Source organism: Clarias gariepinus, chromosome 26 (genome assembly GCF_024256425.1).
Source record: "Clarias gariepinus isolate MV-2021 ecotype Netherlands chromosome 26, CGAR_prim_01v2, whole genome shotgun sequence".
Lineage (NCBI taxonomy): Eukaryota > Metazoa > Chordata > Actinopteri > Siluriformes > Clariidae > Clarias > Clarias gariepinus.
In genome coordinates, this window is record NC_071125.1 from 11,328,515 (window position 1) to 11,346,535 (window position 18,021).

At 34.4% G+C, this 18,021-nt stretch overlaps 2 protein-coding genes across 3 annotated transcripts in view; one reads left to right on the forward strand and one right to left on the reverse strand.

The window, feature by feature from the left end:
• Positions 1-1,419: 1,419 nt before the first annotated feature.
• On the reverse strand, positions 1,420-7,058 carry gcm2 (glial cells missing transcription factor 2). 2 transcript variants are annotated; one of them, XM_053488053.1, is made up of 6 exons: positions 6,861-7,058; positions 6,328-6,466; positions 5,756-6,008; positions 4,615-4,727; positions 4,130-4,255; positions 1,420-2,747 (listed from the first exon to the last, which is right to left on the reverse strand). In XM_053488053.1, the coding sequence occupies exons 2-6, from the start codon at positions 6,421-6,423 to the stop codon at positions 1,845-1,847; spliced, it is 1,491 nt and encodes a 496-aa protein (XP_053344028.1). In that variant the 5' UTR covers positions 6,424-6,466; positions 6,861-7,058; the 3' UTR covers positions 1,420-1,844. The 2 variants fall into 2 exon arrangements, with proteins under 2 accessions (XP_053344028.1, XP_053344027.1); XM_053488052.1 differs by lacking the exon at positions 6,861-7,058 and adding an exon at positions 6,585-6,844.
• A 604-nt stretch (positions 7,059-7,662) lies between these two features.
• Positions 7,663-18,021, forward strand: part of sycp2l (synaptonemal complex protein 2-like) — a 36,519-nt gene continuing 26,160 nt past the window's right edge. The window contains exons 1-24 of the mRNA XM_053487408.1: positions 7,663-7,729; positions 7,969-8,088; positions 9,131-9,247; positions 9,501-9,602; positions 9,743-9,767; positions 9,853-9,938; positions 10,058-10,143; positions 10,435-10,469; positions 11,215-11,357; positions 11,456-11,508; positions 11,608-11,653; positions 11,818-11,910; positions 12,099-12,159; positions 12,306-12,475; positions 14,750-14,777; positions 14,897-14,939; positions 15,150-15,183; positions 15,256-15,302; positions 15,393-15,450; positions 16,740-16,789; positions 16,941-16,989; positions 17,081-17,207; positions 17,334-17,380; positions 17,575-17,680. Of these exons, the coding sequence (XP_053343383.1) occupies positions 7,724-7,729; positions 7,969-8,088; positions 9,131-9,247; positions 9,501-9,602; positions 9,743-9,767; positions 9,853-9,938; positions 10,058-10,143; positions 10,435-10,469; positions 11,215-11,357; positions 11,456-11,508; positions 11,608-11,653; positions 11,818-11,910; positions 12,099-12,159; positions 12,306-12,475; positions 14,750-14,777; positions 14,897-14,939; positions 15,150-15,183; positions 15,256-15,302; positions 15,393-15,450; positions 16,740-16,789; positions 16,941-16,989; positions 17,081-17,207; positions 17,334-17,380; positions 17,575-17,680 (1,732 nt within the window). The 5' untranslated portion in view covers positions 7,663-7,723. The remainder of the gene's footprint in view (positions 7,730-7,968; positions 8,089-9,130; positions 9,248-9,500; positions 9,603-9,742; positions 9,768-9,852; positions 9,939-10,057; positions 10,144-10,434; positions 10,470-11,214; positions 11,358-11,455; positions 11,509-11,607; positions 11,654-11,817; positions 11,911-12,098; positions 12,160-12,305; positions 12,476-14,749; positions 14,778-14,896; positions 14,940-15,149; positions 15,184-15,255; positions 15,303-15,392; positions 15,451-16,739; positions 16,790-16,940; positions 16,990-17,080; positions 17,208-17,333; positions 17,381-17,574; positions 17,681-18,021) is intronic.

Consider the following 18,021-nt stretch of genomic DNA (forward strand, 5'->3'; position numbering starts at 1 on the left):
TCCCACTTGGAAATATTGAAATTTCAGTGCCATTTTGGCAGTAAGTTTTGGACTGTTGTCATGTTGCATTATAAAGTTCCTCTTAATGTAATGTGATATGTTTATTCGTAAATTGGCACAGATTTGGCACATGTTTCATTAGACTTTCATTATCATAATTGGATAAATTATCAATAAAAATAAGTATGGCCATGCGATCATGCACATCATCCAGTGAGCTTGTATGTTTTAGATCAGGAGCATTTCCACCACTTTTGGTTATAAAATATTGTGGCCCTCTTTCTTCTTTTCTTCCCTATACATCTTTCTGCTCTTAATGTTGGTTTACCATATTAACAACAACAACAACAACAACAACAACAACAACAACAACAGTCTTCACAGTTGAAACCCAGTGCCAGGACTAAAATGTAGAGCTATTCTATTAAAGTTATTTTAAACAACCAAACTAACAGGGAATACCTGTGCAACAAGAAACATCTTTCATTGTCACACAGTATTAAAGGTTAATTTGTGAACTAAATTGATTAATCCAGGTACATGTGGAAACTAAAGATGGAAATTTAATCTATTGTTTCACACTCCTATTTAACTCTCAACCATAAATGAATTTAGGATTTAACAAAACCAAAATGGACTTGGCATTTTACTTTTCCCATAGAGACTGTGCTGAGTCACAAACTTCATTTCTTGACATAGGAAGCACATAAAAAGAATGCATACGGAATTGTTTGTCTTGGTAACAGATAGAAAACAGTTTGTGTGTGTGTATGGCTCCATGATGCCGCGACGCCTTGTCTTCAGTCCTTGGTGTAAAGGTTGTGTGAAGAGATTTTGTCAGCAACAAGTATTACCGGCATTTCTTTCATTCTCATTCTTTTCTTCACTCCCTCTTTCTCTCTCTCACCATCCACAAACACATTTATCTTTTCATCCTTTCTTGACCTTTCTATCATTCTTTCGTACACTATTTCCTATTTGCAAACACACCAAAAAGCATAAGAGTTTTGTGCCTCAAGGCTCTTTTTAAAATAAAGATTAAAAGCTATGCACTGACAAACCAGATGATTAATTGTCTGTGATTATTCCTGATCCCTTTTGACAGAGGAACTTGATTGTTCATGCCAATAAAATGTGTCACTTTTTTCTTTTAAGCCTTAAAAGAGCTTGGTCACAAAGCCTCTTATTATATGTTAGTAGATGATGTGTTCTCCACTTCCCACTGGGATTAAGCTGAATAAACACAAAGAGCCCTGGAAGAAGCATTTTCTTGTTTCGCAGCTAAAACCCTCAAGGTGTTAAGATTATGAAGATTTCTTTATTTGTGCAATTTGCAAATGTGGCATGCAGGGATATGGAAGTTATTAATTAAACCTCAGCCAGTATTATGGATATTTGTATTGAGACAACCACTACTAATTATTTTAAGGCTTTAATTATAGATCATGTCGTGTCACATTTAATTTGAGTTCAAATTATAATTTTTTTTTCTTTTCTTTTTTTTACAACACCAAAACCATAACTGTGATTCTTGTAGGACTCTACTCATAATTTACAAACATACAAAATGCATTTTTATTCATCATTTTACATATGGATAAATGGCAGTGTCATGAAATGTTTTGTGTTGCACATTTGATCAAATGTGGATCAGGTATCTACACAAATATCTAAAAGTTGGAATACTATTTATAAATAGCTACAGTATGCATATAAACATTGAAGAAAAGTATGATAACCATTTTACCCATGTCTTCTTTAGCTTTCTCGCATTATCAGCACCATAGTCTTTTTTTTTCCTTTATTCCATCTTGTCTTCTGATTATTTGTGCTGAAGTAATAAATCAATACTCTCCACTGTCATACCTGTATGGATGTGCTAGTCTCTCAGGGCAGCTGTTGGACGTGTAGCTGCTGTAGCGGTATCCTTCAAAGTTTTCAGTTCTCTCAATTTTTGTGGGGACCACATCCTGGTAAGACAGGGCTGTTTTTATGACACTTGAATCCTCTGGGATTTTAAGGTCTGAGTAGGAGTTTGGTGAGGCCTCTTCCAGGAGAGAGTTACAGTTTGACAGACCCTTCATATCATAGAGACTGTCACCATATTTTACCACAGATGGTTTAGGACAGGGCTGGTAAGACACTTTGGTAGTGGTGGTAATAATTGTCTGCAGAGCTGTCGGAGTAGTTGGAGTGGGTCCTGTGTACCTGCATGGATATTCAGTGTTGTAATAGTGATTGGTATTGGTAGGAAGCTGTGGGTATTCTCCTCTCTCCCCATATGGCCCTTTGCCCAGGATTTGCTTCCAGCTGTGGTGCTTGGTGGTGGAATCTGAATAAGAACGCTCATGGTTTGGGAGTGAGCTGGTTGTGTGAGGCATCCCACTCAGCCCAGAACAACTTTTATTGAGTTCGGACTCATTGTGAGGGCTTGCAGGGTCTTTATACAGTGATGTTGGGTAGGGTGCAGAACTGAGGTAGCCTGGGACTGCAAAGTCATATCCACACGGGGGTCTTGCCATGTACAGGCGATGGTTGGAAGGCTTCTGAAGAGGGCTTGCAGCATCAGTCATGGCTGTTGGACCATGTGTGTCATAGGGAAACTTGTAAGGCTCTGTGTTCTGAAAGGATGTATAGTGCTGTGGCTGGATTGGAAAATTGGATTCAGCAATGATGCTAAAGCGATCTGGGGTCTCCATAGTGAGTTGGTGGATGTTCGGAAAGGGCATATCGTGGTAGCGGCCAGGCTAGCAGAAAAAGAATGGTGATTAGTAGGTCCCTGTCTCTTTAAAAGTCTCTTAATACAAAAAACACATTAATATAGGTATATTTATGGTAAGTCATATTGAATACCTTTTTAAATAATAGGCTACTGAATTAATTAAAACATTAAATACTTTAAAAATAAATACCAGTATTTAGTATGCATACATGTTATATTTAATTTTCTACATAAGCTTGTAAACAATGGTTAAATTACAGAAGTGATAATGGTACAATTCAGTGCCTAGGTTTTTGGTAAATGTTGCTGAAAGAATGCCAGTATTAACAATTTTACATCATCTAAAATGAAAGCTTAAAGATTAGATCCATAGTGAATATATGAATGTTTCCCAAATGACTTGGGAATATTTGGGAAATTAAATACGTTTAAATAGAATGTCCGTGTGATTGGTTTCTTGTACTAAAAGAAATCATGTGTACATTTTAAAGATATCCATAAGGTAATTTTTATAATTATAATAAATATAAATTTAAAATAATAAATATAATATTTAAATAATAAAAAAATTATTGTAATTATAAAAATTACCTTAAGTGCAGCCATGATTACCTATGTCTGGAGCATAAAGCATGCAAGCAAAAGCACATACAGATATTTAACTTAAATACCTTAAAACATTTTATAGTGTCATAAAAACTTTAAACAAGCTAAAATATTGCAAAACCATAAGATACTGTATGTGCTTTTGTTTGCATGCTTTATGCTCCAGACATAGGTAATCATGGCTGCAAACATCTGTCTTAAAAAAATATTAATATGGTGGTGACTTCATTTGTAATTTTCCTCCTCACATAAGTAAACCAATATGCCAGTACACAGGCAGAACCTAAAGTGTGTGTTTACTATAAATATTTGTAATGAACCTTGTTGATGGTGGCTGGCGTTATGGAATGACATTGCAGAAACAGGTAAAACCTTAGAGATTCAGCTTGCTATGACTTGTGACTAATTCATATTTTAGATCTAAATGTGGAGCATATGTTTATCTTTTTCAGTTATAGGCTAAAGCACAGGGCTGGTCAATTGAAATTTGTAGTATCTAACACATCTATTTATAGTGACGTAAGATATTTATTTTAAATATGGGTTATTAGACCCATGATTTTTTTTGTTAACTCTAGTATAGGAGGATGTTTAATTAAGATGTAATACTATCCAGTATAAATTCTTTATAAACTTTATAAACTATAATTTATAGCAAAGATCACAGATTGATTACCATGCAAAATTATTATTATTATTATTATTATTATTATTATTATTGCTATCAACAACGACAATAATAATAATAATAATAATAATAATAATAATAATAATTGCGTGTGCGTGCGTATGTCTTATTACCTCTGGTTCTACAAGTCTCCTTTTCTGTGAAAAGTGAGGGGAAGCCATTCTTCTCTTTACTGCGCTTCTCCTCGCCTCCGTTTCCGACTTGCTCTCGGGTCGTGGATGATCATGAACGCCTTTAGCCTATAAAAAAATAATTTTTGTAGGGTTTTATGTAATGGTAATAAAAACCATCCGATTTAGACTTATGAACACAGAGGCCGTATTAATCCAATTGCATTGTGTTCATAACTGTTTACCACAAATGCAAATGACCAAGTAAGACTTAAACACAAACGCTAAACAAATTGACTTTACAAAGCCCCGAGATTAAACAATTATTTGAAAATGCACAGATTCACTAATGTGATTTGGTTGATTTGCTGTGCTGTTTATGTAGTTAAACTAACGTATATACCATATCTTGTCCACAAATTTATATGTGGAGGAAAAAGGAAGCTACGTGATACAGGTTCAGTATTGTTACAATCGGCGACACATACCTGAAAAAATATGGCCTTCCCGTCCACTCTCCAGAAGTTGGTGACTGGATAACCGCTGTGGCCGCGACACGGGACCAGCTCCAGAGCCGAGCTGCAGTTTGGACAAAGCTTTTCTACAGACAATAAAAAGGTGCCTTTAGGACGGGAAATGGTACTTAACTTCCCCCTGTTTCACCAAAATGTAAATTAAAAATAAGTTGGATAAATACAAAAATAATAATTAATTAATAATTTTAAAAAATAATAATATTTTAAATATAATATTTTCTTTACACGCAATTAACTTGAGTAAAAATAGACTTAACAAAAGCCGAATTTGATCTCAAATCAATAAAGCAGCTTGAATTGTTTGTTTCTTATTTATTGTTGTTTTTTTATCCTAATTTCAGACAGGCTAACTCAAAGTGAAATGCTATGATAGCTTGTCTGTAAGCTGTCTGTTTGAATTTAAAACAATAAACACGGTGAACAGTAGCTCCTTTTGCTTTCTATATCTTTCCGATTGTTACCCTACTTGTTTTTGTTGACACAGTGGTGAATCGTGTGACAAAAACAACGGCGTCTGCTGACGTCCAGGTGCACGCCAAATGTTCGGTACCCCGACCGGAGGGATCATTTAAAGTTCTCACAGGGAATAGTGTTTTTGGTGAGAATACATTATAGAATACATTAATTCATACTTTATTCAGAGCACTTAAGAGGCAGGTTCATATTCCATAATCTATCAGGGGACATGAAAATTTAAAGGAATTTATAGAAGAGTTTAAGTGTATTAAATAAGAGGAATTGTGCTCATACACAAATCTATGTTTGAGTGTGAAAAAGCAGGAAAGTGTCATGCTCACTCCTGGGAACGATAACCGATAGCAACATGCTTTAAGAAGAACCCATGCGTTACTTTAGTTTTCCAGAGGCTTTTACAGCTGACCAAGAGCCACTTAAACTAAAACAATATCTCTGACTATAGGTTAATACCAGTGGATGAGATTCGTTTAGAAGGATATAGGCTACAGTAAGTAATCAGTCTCAACATTTTTGATGTACGCGAATGTGAACTTGTAAACTTGCCGGAGATGTTATATTCCCGTTGCACTGGTCACAAAAAATATATGACGAGTTTGTTTAAAGTTATTAAACTTACTTTGCTGCTTCTGACGGGCTTTATCACAAATGGCAGGCCGCAGTTGTAGTTTCGTGCCGTCTCCCAGTGTGCAGTTTCTGGAGCAAACCACGACGCCCAAGCACGACTTCTTCAGGATTTGACAGTTGTGGTTGTTGGTGTTGCGCATGGCCCAGCCGCTCAAGTGGCGTTGCGCGTTTTTGTCTTCGGCACTGTATATGTACCGAACATAACCATCTGTCCACTCCTGAAACGCATCGTACTGCTTCGTATCCTGTTACAAAATTAATAATTGATATTTTCGTTAGTCACCTCAACCCAGATGTAAATGCCCACAATTCGTGATAGGTCATACCTAGAAACTAAAGCATTAACCAGCCAAACTAACAAATCAGACAGTTCAACAAAGATAGTCTACCTTAAAACTTAATCCAAATACACTGTGTTGTTTTACATTAAGGATAGATGGGAAATATCTGATTCGATTAAACAGATTACCTACTCGTCTATAGTTTGATTACCATAATCTCTGAGCAAAATTATGATGATCGGTCTGTTGAGTTCACGGAGCCAGTCTAGGAAAACATTTTTACCTGTGGAAGTTTGGGGTCGTTGATGTCCCAAGTTAGCTTCATTCCGTAAGAACACACGCAATCTGAGTTGTCAAACTGATCAGACGATTTTGACATGGTGCGATGTAACAAAAAAATGTCGACGACTTCGTGCCTGTCTCTGTGAATTAAGCCAGAGATTCATCAACTCTGAACACAGCGAGCATCAACGCACTTTGATTTAGCAAAACCCTTATAAAACGTTACAGAAACAATATATATATAAAAATTCTAAGTACTTCGTAAATTAGTTAAGCCATCTGCTATACTCTTTGGGCATCGCGTAAATCCGGGTGTCGCCGCTCCCTCACAGGTGCGCTCCAGAAGACAGGAGGTGGATAATGATCTCAGGTATGACTGCTGTTGTGTGTAGCCTATGTAAAATAGGGAGGCAGGGCCGAAACACGGCTCCAGCTCTGCTGAAGCTCGGCGTATACTACTTTCGTTTTACCTTACCCTTACCACTGACCCAATTACCTCTACCAATGACACTAAATACGTGCTTTATAGCTTACCTTTCAAGACCATATAATCACTGCATGGATCAACCGCAAGCAAAGAGGAACAGAACCCGCTCAAAATTTGCATGGACAATTAGATTTTGAATAATAATAATTATTATTATTATAATAACTATATAGAGAGTGATTGCATAAACTAATTATTGAGATCATCCTAAAATTAATCCTGGCGCTTTCAGTTTTAGGAAGCTACAGGATGCTATCACAGGTTAAGAAAAAAAAAAAAAACACCTTGCACTTCATAACCCTTTAGTCTACATTAGGTGTCAGCAATCTTTTGCTAGCTAGCCACATATGCAGTCGAGACTAAAAATCGTTCCCAGGCGAGATGTGATATAGTGGAGGTCATTAGGTTGTTTTATGTAAACGAAAAGCCATTGTGGACTGCTGACAAAACAACAAGGACCGGTCAAACAAAACAGAACACATACAGTAAACAGATGAGCAGTTTCAGTTTTAGCCGACTGTTTAAAAAAATAACTCAAGTTTCGCCTAATTCGGTCATTATTATTATTATTATTAGTAGTAGTAGTAATAATTTTTTTTTTATTAATTTATTTATTTAAAATACACTTCCGTTTTTAACTGAATTTTCTTTTACAAAAGCAGTTTTGCGCAAAGTGGCCACGGAAGAGTGTGTATATGCATATGGTGTGTCTACTTTTCTTTATAGTTTACAACTATAAACTCCGACCTCTATTAATGCCCCAAAAACAGGAAACTGCCGCTGGGGGAAAAAAAATCACATCACATTCAAGAGTCCCAGAACATTTAACCACGTGCACTTGGCGCCATTATTCTCTAATAGAGCGCACCTGTTCCTGTTTGTCTGTTGCGAGGTCGTCAGTTCGGAAATTATGAGTGTAAGTGTATTTTGACAACAAATTGGATTACTTATTTCAAAAGCAAAGTCTACCTACATTGCACGGGTACTTTCTCTACTAGTGACGGTGTTTCTTTCTTTCTTTCTTTTTTTTTTTTTTTGCGAAACAATTTGTGCAAATTGTGCAGGCCGACATCTATGTGAGCTCCAAAGGCTTTGGCACCCTGTAACATATCCACGTGGGTTCACCCTAATGCATTCCCCCTTCTCTTTATACAGATAGCAAACAGACTGGAGGCTGCATTCGCTACAAACAATGCTACTTCAGTTTTTCTATTCATTACTGGGGAGAAATCATCAATGACTCTGGTTGAGATATTGGATGACGCTGCATGCAGGGTATCTAATTTCAGTACACATTTGTCTTTTTTTTTTTTTTACTGTTTATAGTTTATAACAAAAATGACTTCATACTTATAAAAAAACAACAACAATAATAATCAGGGATGAAATCTGTCAATTATCTAGAATGGTACTGTGAGCTTTGTGTTGAACCTTTTAAGCCTTTAGAGATATGCATAAACTACTTTTTGGATAGGCCAGGCCTAACAAGAACAAGTGTTTGGTCAGGTTAGTTTCTCTGGTCGAATACAACTTGGTGGTTAAAATAAAATCAAGCACAACTGCATAATATTAAAATAAATTGTAGTCATTTGAATGCCACGGTAATGTTGGTGTTTTGCCCCGTCAGTTCCCTTTCATGAAATATTTGTTAAATATTAACGTCGATATTAAATCTATTCTTTTTATTGGTGGCTTATTTTGTTATTAACAATTAGTACAAAAACATTTAACCAATTGGCATCGGATAAATCCTTCTTCCCATTTGAGATACAGAAGCAAAGTTTTGCGCTTTTCACTGAATGGTAATTCATAGCCCCCTTCGATTGCCTTGCCTATTTAGAACAAAAAAATGGAATTTTACGTTTATTAATAAATCTCTGTAAAATAATACCGCAAGTGTTTTTCTTTTTGTTTACACTTTTATAACCGTGATTTTATTTTATTTTTTTAAGAAATTGCTTTCAGCATGAAACTATAAGTAGCGTATATTTTATACATATATATTGTGATTTAGAAAGTAATTCCAGGTGTAAAAGATATAAAGACGCGCGAACAAGTAAAAATGAACTGTTAAAAAAAATAATAAGAAAAAACAATTCTCGTGCACTACAGCTGAATAAATTAACTTATGTCGCAAAAAGAAAGTTTTGTTAATGTTCTGTTAATATTACTGTATGCATATAATTTGGTGCTTTGGAAATACACTGTAGATCCATTTGGGTTTTATTCCTACACTGAATAAGAGGGAGTATGTAATTGGATGTAATTGATTAGGTCTATCTGTCCAAATTTGTGAATTTTTTTTTTTCTTCGCCAGGATTTGCATAAAAATGAATTCAAAAATGTTACACTGATTTTACGCGCACTTGAACAAGTAATCTGCAAAGACGAAGACTTCATCAACCATCTGGTCTCTCATGGTTTACTGGTGAAGATAAGTGTCCCTTTTTATTTACCTTTTCGGCTCACAATAATATTTATGCTAGTCCCTCACATAAAAAAACTTGACTTTCAACGGTTAGAGTGTTAGTTTGAGGCAGAATCGAATACATTTGTTTTATATAAATTTGAGTTGAAGATCTTCAATATCTAGCTGATTATATGTATAGCGCATTTTAACCGACCTTCCCATGTTTTAGTTTTAAGACTAAACTATTGTTTTTGTGTGTTGTTTTTTTTAACAATACATGCTGAATTGGTTTGAGATGGTTTGTGAGCATCTAAAGGTGCAGCAGAAACCAAACAAGGCTCCGATGCGGCTCATGGAAGTGTTCTGTGAAGTATCGATGGTAATGTAATCGATGTAATAAATACACTTGATTTTTCGTAAAGTATACAAAATGCACATTTTATCAGTTATTTCGTTATAGAACACCTGCCTGTTTCCATTTAGACAGGCTTTTGTGTTCTCTCTCTCTCTCTCTCTCAGCGGCTTTGCCAGAGCAACACCGAAGGTGACCACACACATATTTCGTTATCATTATTACATTTTATTTTTTTCTGTGTTGAAATGTCTCCATGACTTCATGTATGTGGTAGGCAACGTTAAAATTTTGGAGATTCTTATACTGAGGTTTGGGGCTGTTGTGATTGACTATGATGTACACTTCAGTCTTCGTCTAGAGGTAAGTTTATTGCTATGATGCAAATCATAGAGTATAATGTAAAGTGGTCTTAGCTCATAAAAGCATACGCTAAATAAATTGTGATTTTAATTTTGGTTAAATTTGGTCTCTCCCAACAGGCCATTAAGACAATAAATTCAATGCTTGACAGTGCTTCAAAAGAAACTCGTAAAAAAATATGTCAGTCTGATCACAGTTCTCTGCTGTAAGTGTGTTGTTTAATCTCCAGTACTTGTAAAACTTTAGTGACATAAGAGATTTGTGTTAAGCAATGTACATACCATAAAGATGGATTACTGAATATAAAATTAACTGTAAGGTAGTTTGCAATAATTGAGATGTTGACTGATGCTGCCTCCTAGTGGTATTATTTTGCAATGCTGCTAACTCCAGTGCTTGTTAATTTTTTTTTTAATGCTACGTATATTTACCCACTACAGTATTTTAATTCCTACATACTTGTGCAAATCTGAAAAAAGTGTTATGTACTTTACAGAGAAGAGTTTGCTAAAGTCATAATTGATGTTGGTGGTAGGTCATCTTTTTCTCTTGTTCTCTTCAATGTGTTTAATATATATATATACAATTTAATATGCATCTCAATTAAATATAATCGAAAATTGACTTATTTTAGTAATTCAATTCAAAAAGTGAAAATAGATTCATTACACACAGACTGATGAATATATTGTTTCTTTTAATTTGAATGATTATGGCTTACAGCTCATTATATCATTATATATTGGTACATATTGTATTATATTATACTGTATACTGTATCATTATACTTATAATGATGTCATAATGTATAATATATAAATCTTAGAAAATTACAATAATTATTTAAAAAAAGTACTAATATCTGGTTTTAGGACCATGGTATCCCTAACAGTTGATTGACCAGAGCAACACCCTATAAATAATCTATGGGCTATTCTAAAAAGGAAGATGCAAAACACCAGACCCAGCAACACAGAAGCTATCAAAGGGTTCCAAAACACCTCAGCAGTGCCACAGACTGATTAGTAATTCATGCAAGTACAGTGCTGTACATGTTCATACTTTTCAGTAGTCCAAAATGTTTGTTTTAAAAATTCTTCTTATGTCAGCCATAATCATCAAAATTACAAGAAATGAACAATGTATCTGTGTAATAAATCTATATAATATGAGGTTCACTTTTTGATTATCTTCTAAAATATTAAAATGCATGTGTGTATGTATGTGTTTATTTTATATATAGTATATATAATTCGTATGTGTTTATTTTGCTTAGATTATGAAATGCAGGTGGCCATATCTGAAGCACTTTGTCGGATGACACCAAAGAAACTAAGGGAGGAATTGGTTGGCAAGTGGTTCAGTTACAGAAGTTTTGCATCATCCTTCACAACAATAAGGGTTAAAGAATTTGAAACGGTATAGCAATACAATAATTTCCTCCCTGTAGACGTTATACAATGTCATTTATAATCGTGACTGGTTTGCACCATTATAATAAATGTCTTTGTATTAAGGATTGTAGGATATTTCTAAATGAACTCAACAGCTATTTTGGGGATTCCAGAAGGTATGTGCTTTGTGTGTTAATCTTTCACTGTAATTCTCTGGTAGTATCTTTCGTTCTGATCTATTTCTGAATTTGGTTTTCATATTTTCTCTTTTACAGAGTGTTTTCATATCCATGCATTAGGGCATTTCTAGACACCACTGAGGTAAGATTTCAAAGCAAATAAAAATGGTTGGAAAACTAATGATTTATCAGTTACTTTGTGTGTAATAAAAAAAAATTTTCTTTAGAGAAAGAAAATGGCTAAGTGTGATTATGGTATCATACTTGTCCAACATTCTCTTTAATGGTTGTTTTTGCTTTAATTAGTTGCTCAAACCTGAGGATGAACTTTTGCAAAAGTTCTGGATAGACTTCAACATTGGGACATCTTGTATTGGCTTCTATGTAAATGACCCACAAGTGAGTTTTCATATAAATGGTTTACATTTATAAGACCATTACAAATTGCTTAGGTAAATAAAATATAACTTCTAAGTGTGATTGAACAGCCTAGTTTAAACTAATGTAAAAAGAAAAGTTCAGATTACTTTTAAAAACTGTCCATTTTCTGTTAAGCTGCTTCACGGCTGAAATACATCTATTTATAGGAAACCTTGTGGGAACTTATTCATTTGCCTAAAGAAGCCGTTAGTTCATACAACCTGCAAGGTGAGTTTAAATCACCATCTATAGTCAAAAAACAAGGCTGCGATAAAAGTATATTTTAGGGTTTGTGTTATGGACTTTTATACTATACATTATTTTTGCTATGCAATGACAATTTTCATTTAAAACCTTCCTTTCTCCTTTATTAGAATGTGATGATCGAAAGATCTTGAGCATTTGCATGTTACTTCCGGTGTGTCATGGAAAGATCACTGGAAAAATGGTGCAGGTTACCTTTGACTCCAGACATGACATTCAAACTGCTGTAAACAAAGTCTATGCTGGCGGAGAAAAATTACAGCTGCTAGAGATGACACAGGTTTTCATGCTTTTTATAAATATGGATAAAATAGGTCAAATTTCATTGTCAATTTAGCAAGATGCAAGATGCTGAGAGATTTGCTGTGAGATATTCGGTATATACTGTACGCTTCAAAACGGATCCCAAAATGTATTATTGGTAGTTTCTAGTTCCACATGATTAAAACCAGTACAAATAGCAGCCTTTGCTAACAGACCAAAATAAATGAGTATGTTGGTGGGTTGTGAAATAAAAAATAAAAAAACTTTAGGGATGTTTGATTATTCATCTTATCCAATATTAATCTGCTTATGACTTAGCCAAGGTTAATCATTTGTACTTTAGCATAAAATACAGATATCAAGTTGTCCTTAGCACATTGTGACAAGCTTCATATTAAAGTATAAGTAATATTAAAGATTAGCTTAGAATAATTAATTTGCATGCTTTTTTTAAGCTACGTTTACACTGCAGGTCTCAATGCCTAATTCTGATTTGTTGCCTATATCTGATTTTTTTTTTTTGATCGTCTGTTTACACAGTCTTAACTATGACCCATATCCAATTCACATGTTTGCACTTGCCATATCATCTGAAACATTGTGCATATTTAATTCCTAGTTTTTCCTCTTTCATGTCACCTGGGATGTTATCATTCCACACGCGCTTCCACCGGAGAATAACATTACGTCATTAAACCGCGAAGAAGTCGCTGTTTTAATGACGTACAGAACACAATGCCTCAGGAAATCTGATCTGTCTGTTTACACGACAAATCACATTAGCACATATCTGTTTTATTTACACCTATGAAGGAGGCCTGAAACCGATCTCGAAATATCAGAATGCATGCGGTTTTTTTCCTGTTTACACAGATATAGAACATCCGATATGTGTCACATATAAGCAAAAAAAATCGGAATTGGGTCACATTTACCTGACCGTGTAAACGTAGTCTTATAGACTTGCATGTTTTTCTTGATTAAGGCAGGGGTATGGGGGACAAAAACTAGACTGTTCTTTGCTTTTAATGAAAACATGTCTTTTTGTTAGCTGAAAATATTATGGGATTCAATCTTTATATAAATACAATTTTATTTATATAACTCTTAACAATGGCCTTTTCACCAAATGTATTCCTAATGACCAGTGAACCAAATAAATACCATCCTGTAAGTGGCACCAGATATTGGGATTACAGTTTTCTCTCAAATTATTGGAACAGCAGGGCCATTTGTTTTGTTATAAGACATTTGGGATTAAGATCACAAGATGAGCATGTTGGCATCCATTTTCTTTTATTTCTGTCTAGATGTGCTAATCTGGGGACATGGTCCCCTTTGTAATGGACTACCTAATTTTTAGGTGTGTAAAGTATTAAATATGTTAAAGTGAATAAGAAGCAACATTTGTTTGAATACCCTTGACTGCAAAATGTGCATAAGGTGACGGCCCATCTGACATCACCAATTTTTTGTAGTTCGTGGGGGGATTGTTCTACCTTCAGCCTCCTCTTTAGGAGGTGAAACAATGCCATTGTTTTAAAATTGGGTAAATGACACATTTTCCCCTATATTGCGTTGGCAATGTGTTTTGAGTAATTATCTTTCTTTCTTTCTCCTGAACTTCTACCCAATAACAGTGGCTGTATCAGTCTTTAAATTAACTGACCGGATTTTTCTTTAGGCCTCTTAATTCATTTTGCTGCCACCCTTTTGTTTGTATTGTTTGTTACAGTACATCGTAAATAAAGATAAATATGCTTGCTCCAGAAGCAGTCATTATCATGGATAAGCTTGCCTTTTGATAAATGATAAGCTACAATGTTTTAACACATAATTTGATACTATTTTTTCCCTCTTTGGCCATACCATCTCTCTGATCGATGTTAATAATCTTTCACAATGGTTCACCTTTCGTTTACTGAAAAAACTTGTAATTTCCACAAGTGAAAAACAGAGCTTAAACAAGGGTGGATATTCAGAGCTTGGACACAGCTGGGGGAAAAAAAAAACATCCGTCACTCATGTTCCAATATTTTTTCATCTCTTTAAAAATGAGTAGTTTGAATAAGAAAATGCAACTGTTTGTTGTTTAACATATTTAGATGCAATTATTCAGAAACTGAATTCAATTTAGGTTAATTAGCTTTCCCAAATAGTGTGTGCACAAAACTTTATTTTGGGTCATGACTCTTTAATTTTCTAGGTACATTATGAATTGTAATTGTAGAAAATTGTATTTGTATGTTTCTAATTGAACTCCCTTCATATTTCCTCAATGTACTTGCAGCATGCTTCATTAAATAACGAAGACTCAGGTGTGTAAAATGATTTTGATTATTTACAGCACACACACATGTTGTATATAACCTTGGCCTCCTTAAATAAAAGGAATTTATTCCATAATATTTGAAACTGTAAAATGCTTCTTTTTCAGGAATTCCAGCTACTCCAACTAAAATTAAAGTGTCTTTCGCCAGGTATGAATCTCAAGAAATACCAATCACATGGACAATATTTTGTAAATTAAGTTATGTTTTTCCCCACCTTTGTACATGCCTACAATATGGTTTAACCTGTATCCTGTAAACTTTCTGCATAAAGACACTTATCCTTTTAATCAGCATTATGTTTAATAAAAATGTAAACAATTCATGTTTAACTGAGTTTTTTTTTTTTTTTTTTTTAAGTCCTTCTACCTCAGAGACTACAGTAACAACTCAAGTAAGCACTGATATTAAGTGGATAATATTATTTAAAAAATTAAATTTACTCACACAATTTTCTTTTTCCCAGGGCTCATCTGCTTTTCAGAGTAGTTCTGGGAATCTGCCATCACAAAAGTCAGATGAAATCTCTGCAAATTTAAATTGTCATCTCTGATATTTTGCTTAAAACTGTATCACCACCTCATACATGTTTTTGGTATACAGATGCAGGACATTCCTAACTAAAGATGAATATTCTCTAATAAACGAGTCAGACACAGAGGTATGTAACAGTGCATTCCAGCCAAGTTATTTAAAGTTATTGGCTAGTTATTTGTGATGTTATTGGTTGACTGAGCAATATTATTAAGAACATACCTAATTTTAAAACCACTGTGCATTAACTAGGGATGCAAAAGATGCTTTTTTTTGAGTAGGGGTGCCCTCCCTGCCGGGAATGGATCACTATTACAGTACATTTCTAAAGAAGAGGACCAACAGTTTTCCCAATATTTCTGTTTTTCCCATTTGAGACTGGGTGTCTATATCACTCTAAATTCTGTACATGACACCAAGAAATTTATATTATAATGTTTTGAGGTCTTGAGGGCAATGGAACAAAAATACACATGAAAAAAAGCCACATTATTTTCAAATTATGAAAACCCTTTGGTACCCATGCCAACCACTTTGCTCCCCTGACTACTATTTCGCTTGTCTTATCACTTCTTATATTGTTCGCTTGTTATAACACTCTTGTCTTCAGTCAGAAAACACCAACACATCAAAGGGGTTGAAAACCTTGACATAATTTTTAATCAAAAATAATTTAACTCTTAATTTTTTTGGTCCACATCTCATAAACAATGAGTCCTAAAAGTGATTTTTCCATTGTACTTTAATTCCATTAATTAATTTTAACAAGTCAGGTTTATTTACTCAAATAGCTGTAACTACTGACTTTTTTTAAATATAAATTTGTATGAAACATGAAAGGCATAGGTGAGACAACCTTCTGATGTCACATGCACAGTTTGGGCATATTAATAAAATGGTTGGAGCTAAGATTTTTCAGCTGAGACGTCTTTAGACAGTGAGACAGGTTCTCAGCAACCATCAGCCTGAAGCTGGAATTTGTTGTGGTGTATCTTCTGTATGTGCTAACCTCTGTGTGGATTTATGGTAATGTAATTAAATAACCATGGCCACCATTGGCCGAACATATTGCAGCAAGCAAACAATTGGGTATTGTCATAAAACTGTTAGTAATTGTGGGCTAGGTCTCAGTCTTGCTCAAACTGGCCATTGAGAGATGGTATAGATGCACATCAAAATAGGTACGTTTTGAAAAGTGCATTATTTACTTCTATTATTTATGGCTTAAACATTTTTGGCTGAGATCTTGTGTTGATAACAGATGAACCACTTTATGTGCCCAGAAAATTATCTAATTTACTGTAATTCTATTTATTAGATTTTAAATGGCTATAACTGACTTTTATACTATTTTAGCACATTGTAGCATGTTTATTACTTTGTTAAAACATGCTGAGAGAGATTTATGTTGTTCAGGTTGCGAACGCAAAGGGTATTGTCTTCAGTCAGTCAGTCTCATCTAATGGGTAAGAATAATTTTTTACTCCACTGAGGTTGAACAAAACATTTATGCATGGAGCTAGTGGATTTTTTCCCCTCACTGATTATTTCCCTTTTATTCACTGGTAAATTTTCTGATTTTTAATTGCAATCTTTATTCCCCCCCTGCCGCAATAGGTCTACCAGTTCTGTTAAGTCCTTTCCAGCAGCAAAATCTACACAAAAGGTTGCTAAAATTCTTTTGTAGGTTTCTGTAAAAAAAAAAAAAATCCTTGCATATAACAACTGTGTGTTTTTGTATATTTTTGGTTTTCCAGAGAAAACTTAGGATGTTTTATTCTGAAAGTGACTGCTGTGTGTCACCTGGTGAAAAACCTTTGTTCAGACACAAACCCCAATGTGATTACACCAGGAAAAAACCACGACTAAAGAGTAAACTTAAAGGTACATGTAAATCAAATGTATTTAATTTTTTTTGCCATGACTAAAATTAAGAGCAATTGTTTAATCTATGAATTGCTCAGAAATATTAAAGCAAATTAATTTACCTCTTTTTTTTCTGCCTCATAGTACTACCCCTTTCCTCACCAAGTAGCAATGAAGAGAAGTTTTTTAAGGTAATTTTCACCATTTATTGTTGAACTTTTGCCAGTTTAAATAATACGGTAGACCTTAACCTCACTTAAGTATATGTGTATTCAATAATATTCTTTAAGAATATTGTTTCATAGAAACCAAGTTCATAGCATTTGTAAACACTTGTATCAGCAATATCAGTGTTTGTGATTGTTTTGATGCTTATTTTTCAAAGGAATCAACCCCTAAACACAGGTTAGAGAAAGAGGGGGGCAAAGTGATGGATGGGAAGCAAAATCTGGATCTTTCCCACCAACCCAAGGAGTCCATTCTGGATTCAAGCAAGTCACAATCATTTTTTTTTTATTAAAATAATACATTTGATCATTCGACTGGAAAATTTCAAATTTAAAGTATTCTACTTCACATTTCAGCCCAGTTTGTAACAGCAGTCTGTAGGGCAAGGGTATTCAATCTTATACAGCATGTGACGGTGGCCAAAAGGTGCAAAACACAATAAAATCTAAAACAAACTACTGTAGCAAAACTGAAAACAAATGAGAACGAAATATACGAAATGAGAAAACACAACGGCAATTCAGCCAAAAAAGGTAGGCATAGTTTGCAAATTAAATTCTTATCGCTGTTTACATCTGTCACTCAAGACATGCTGTACAATCTT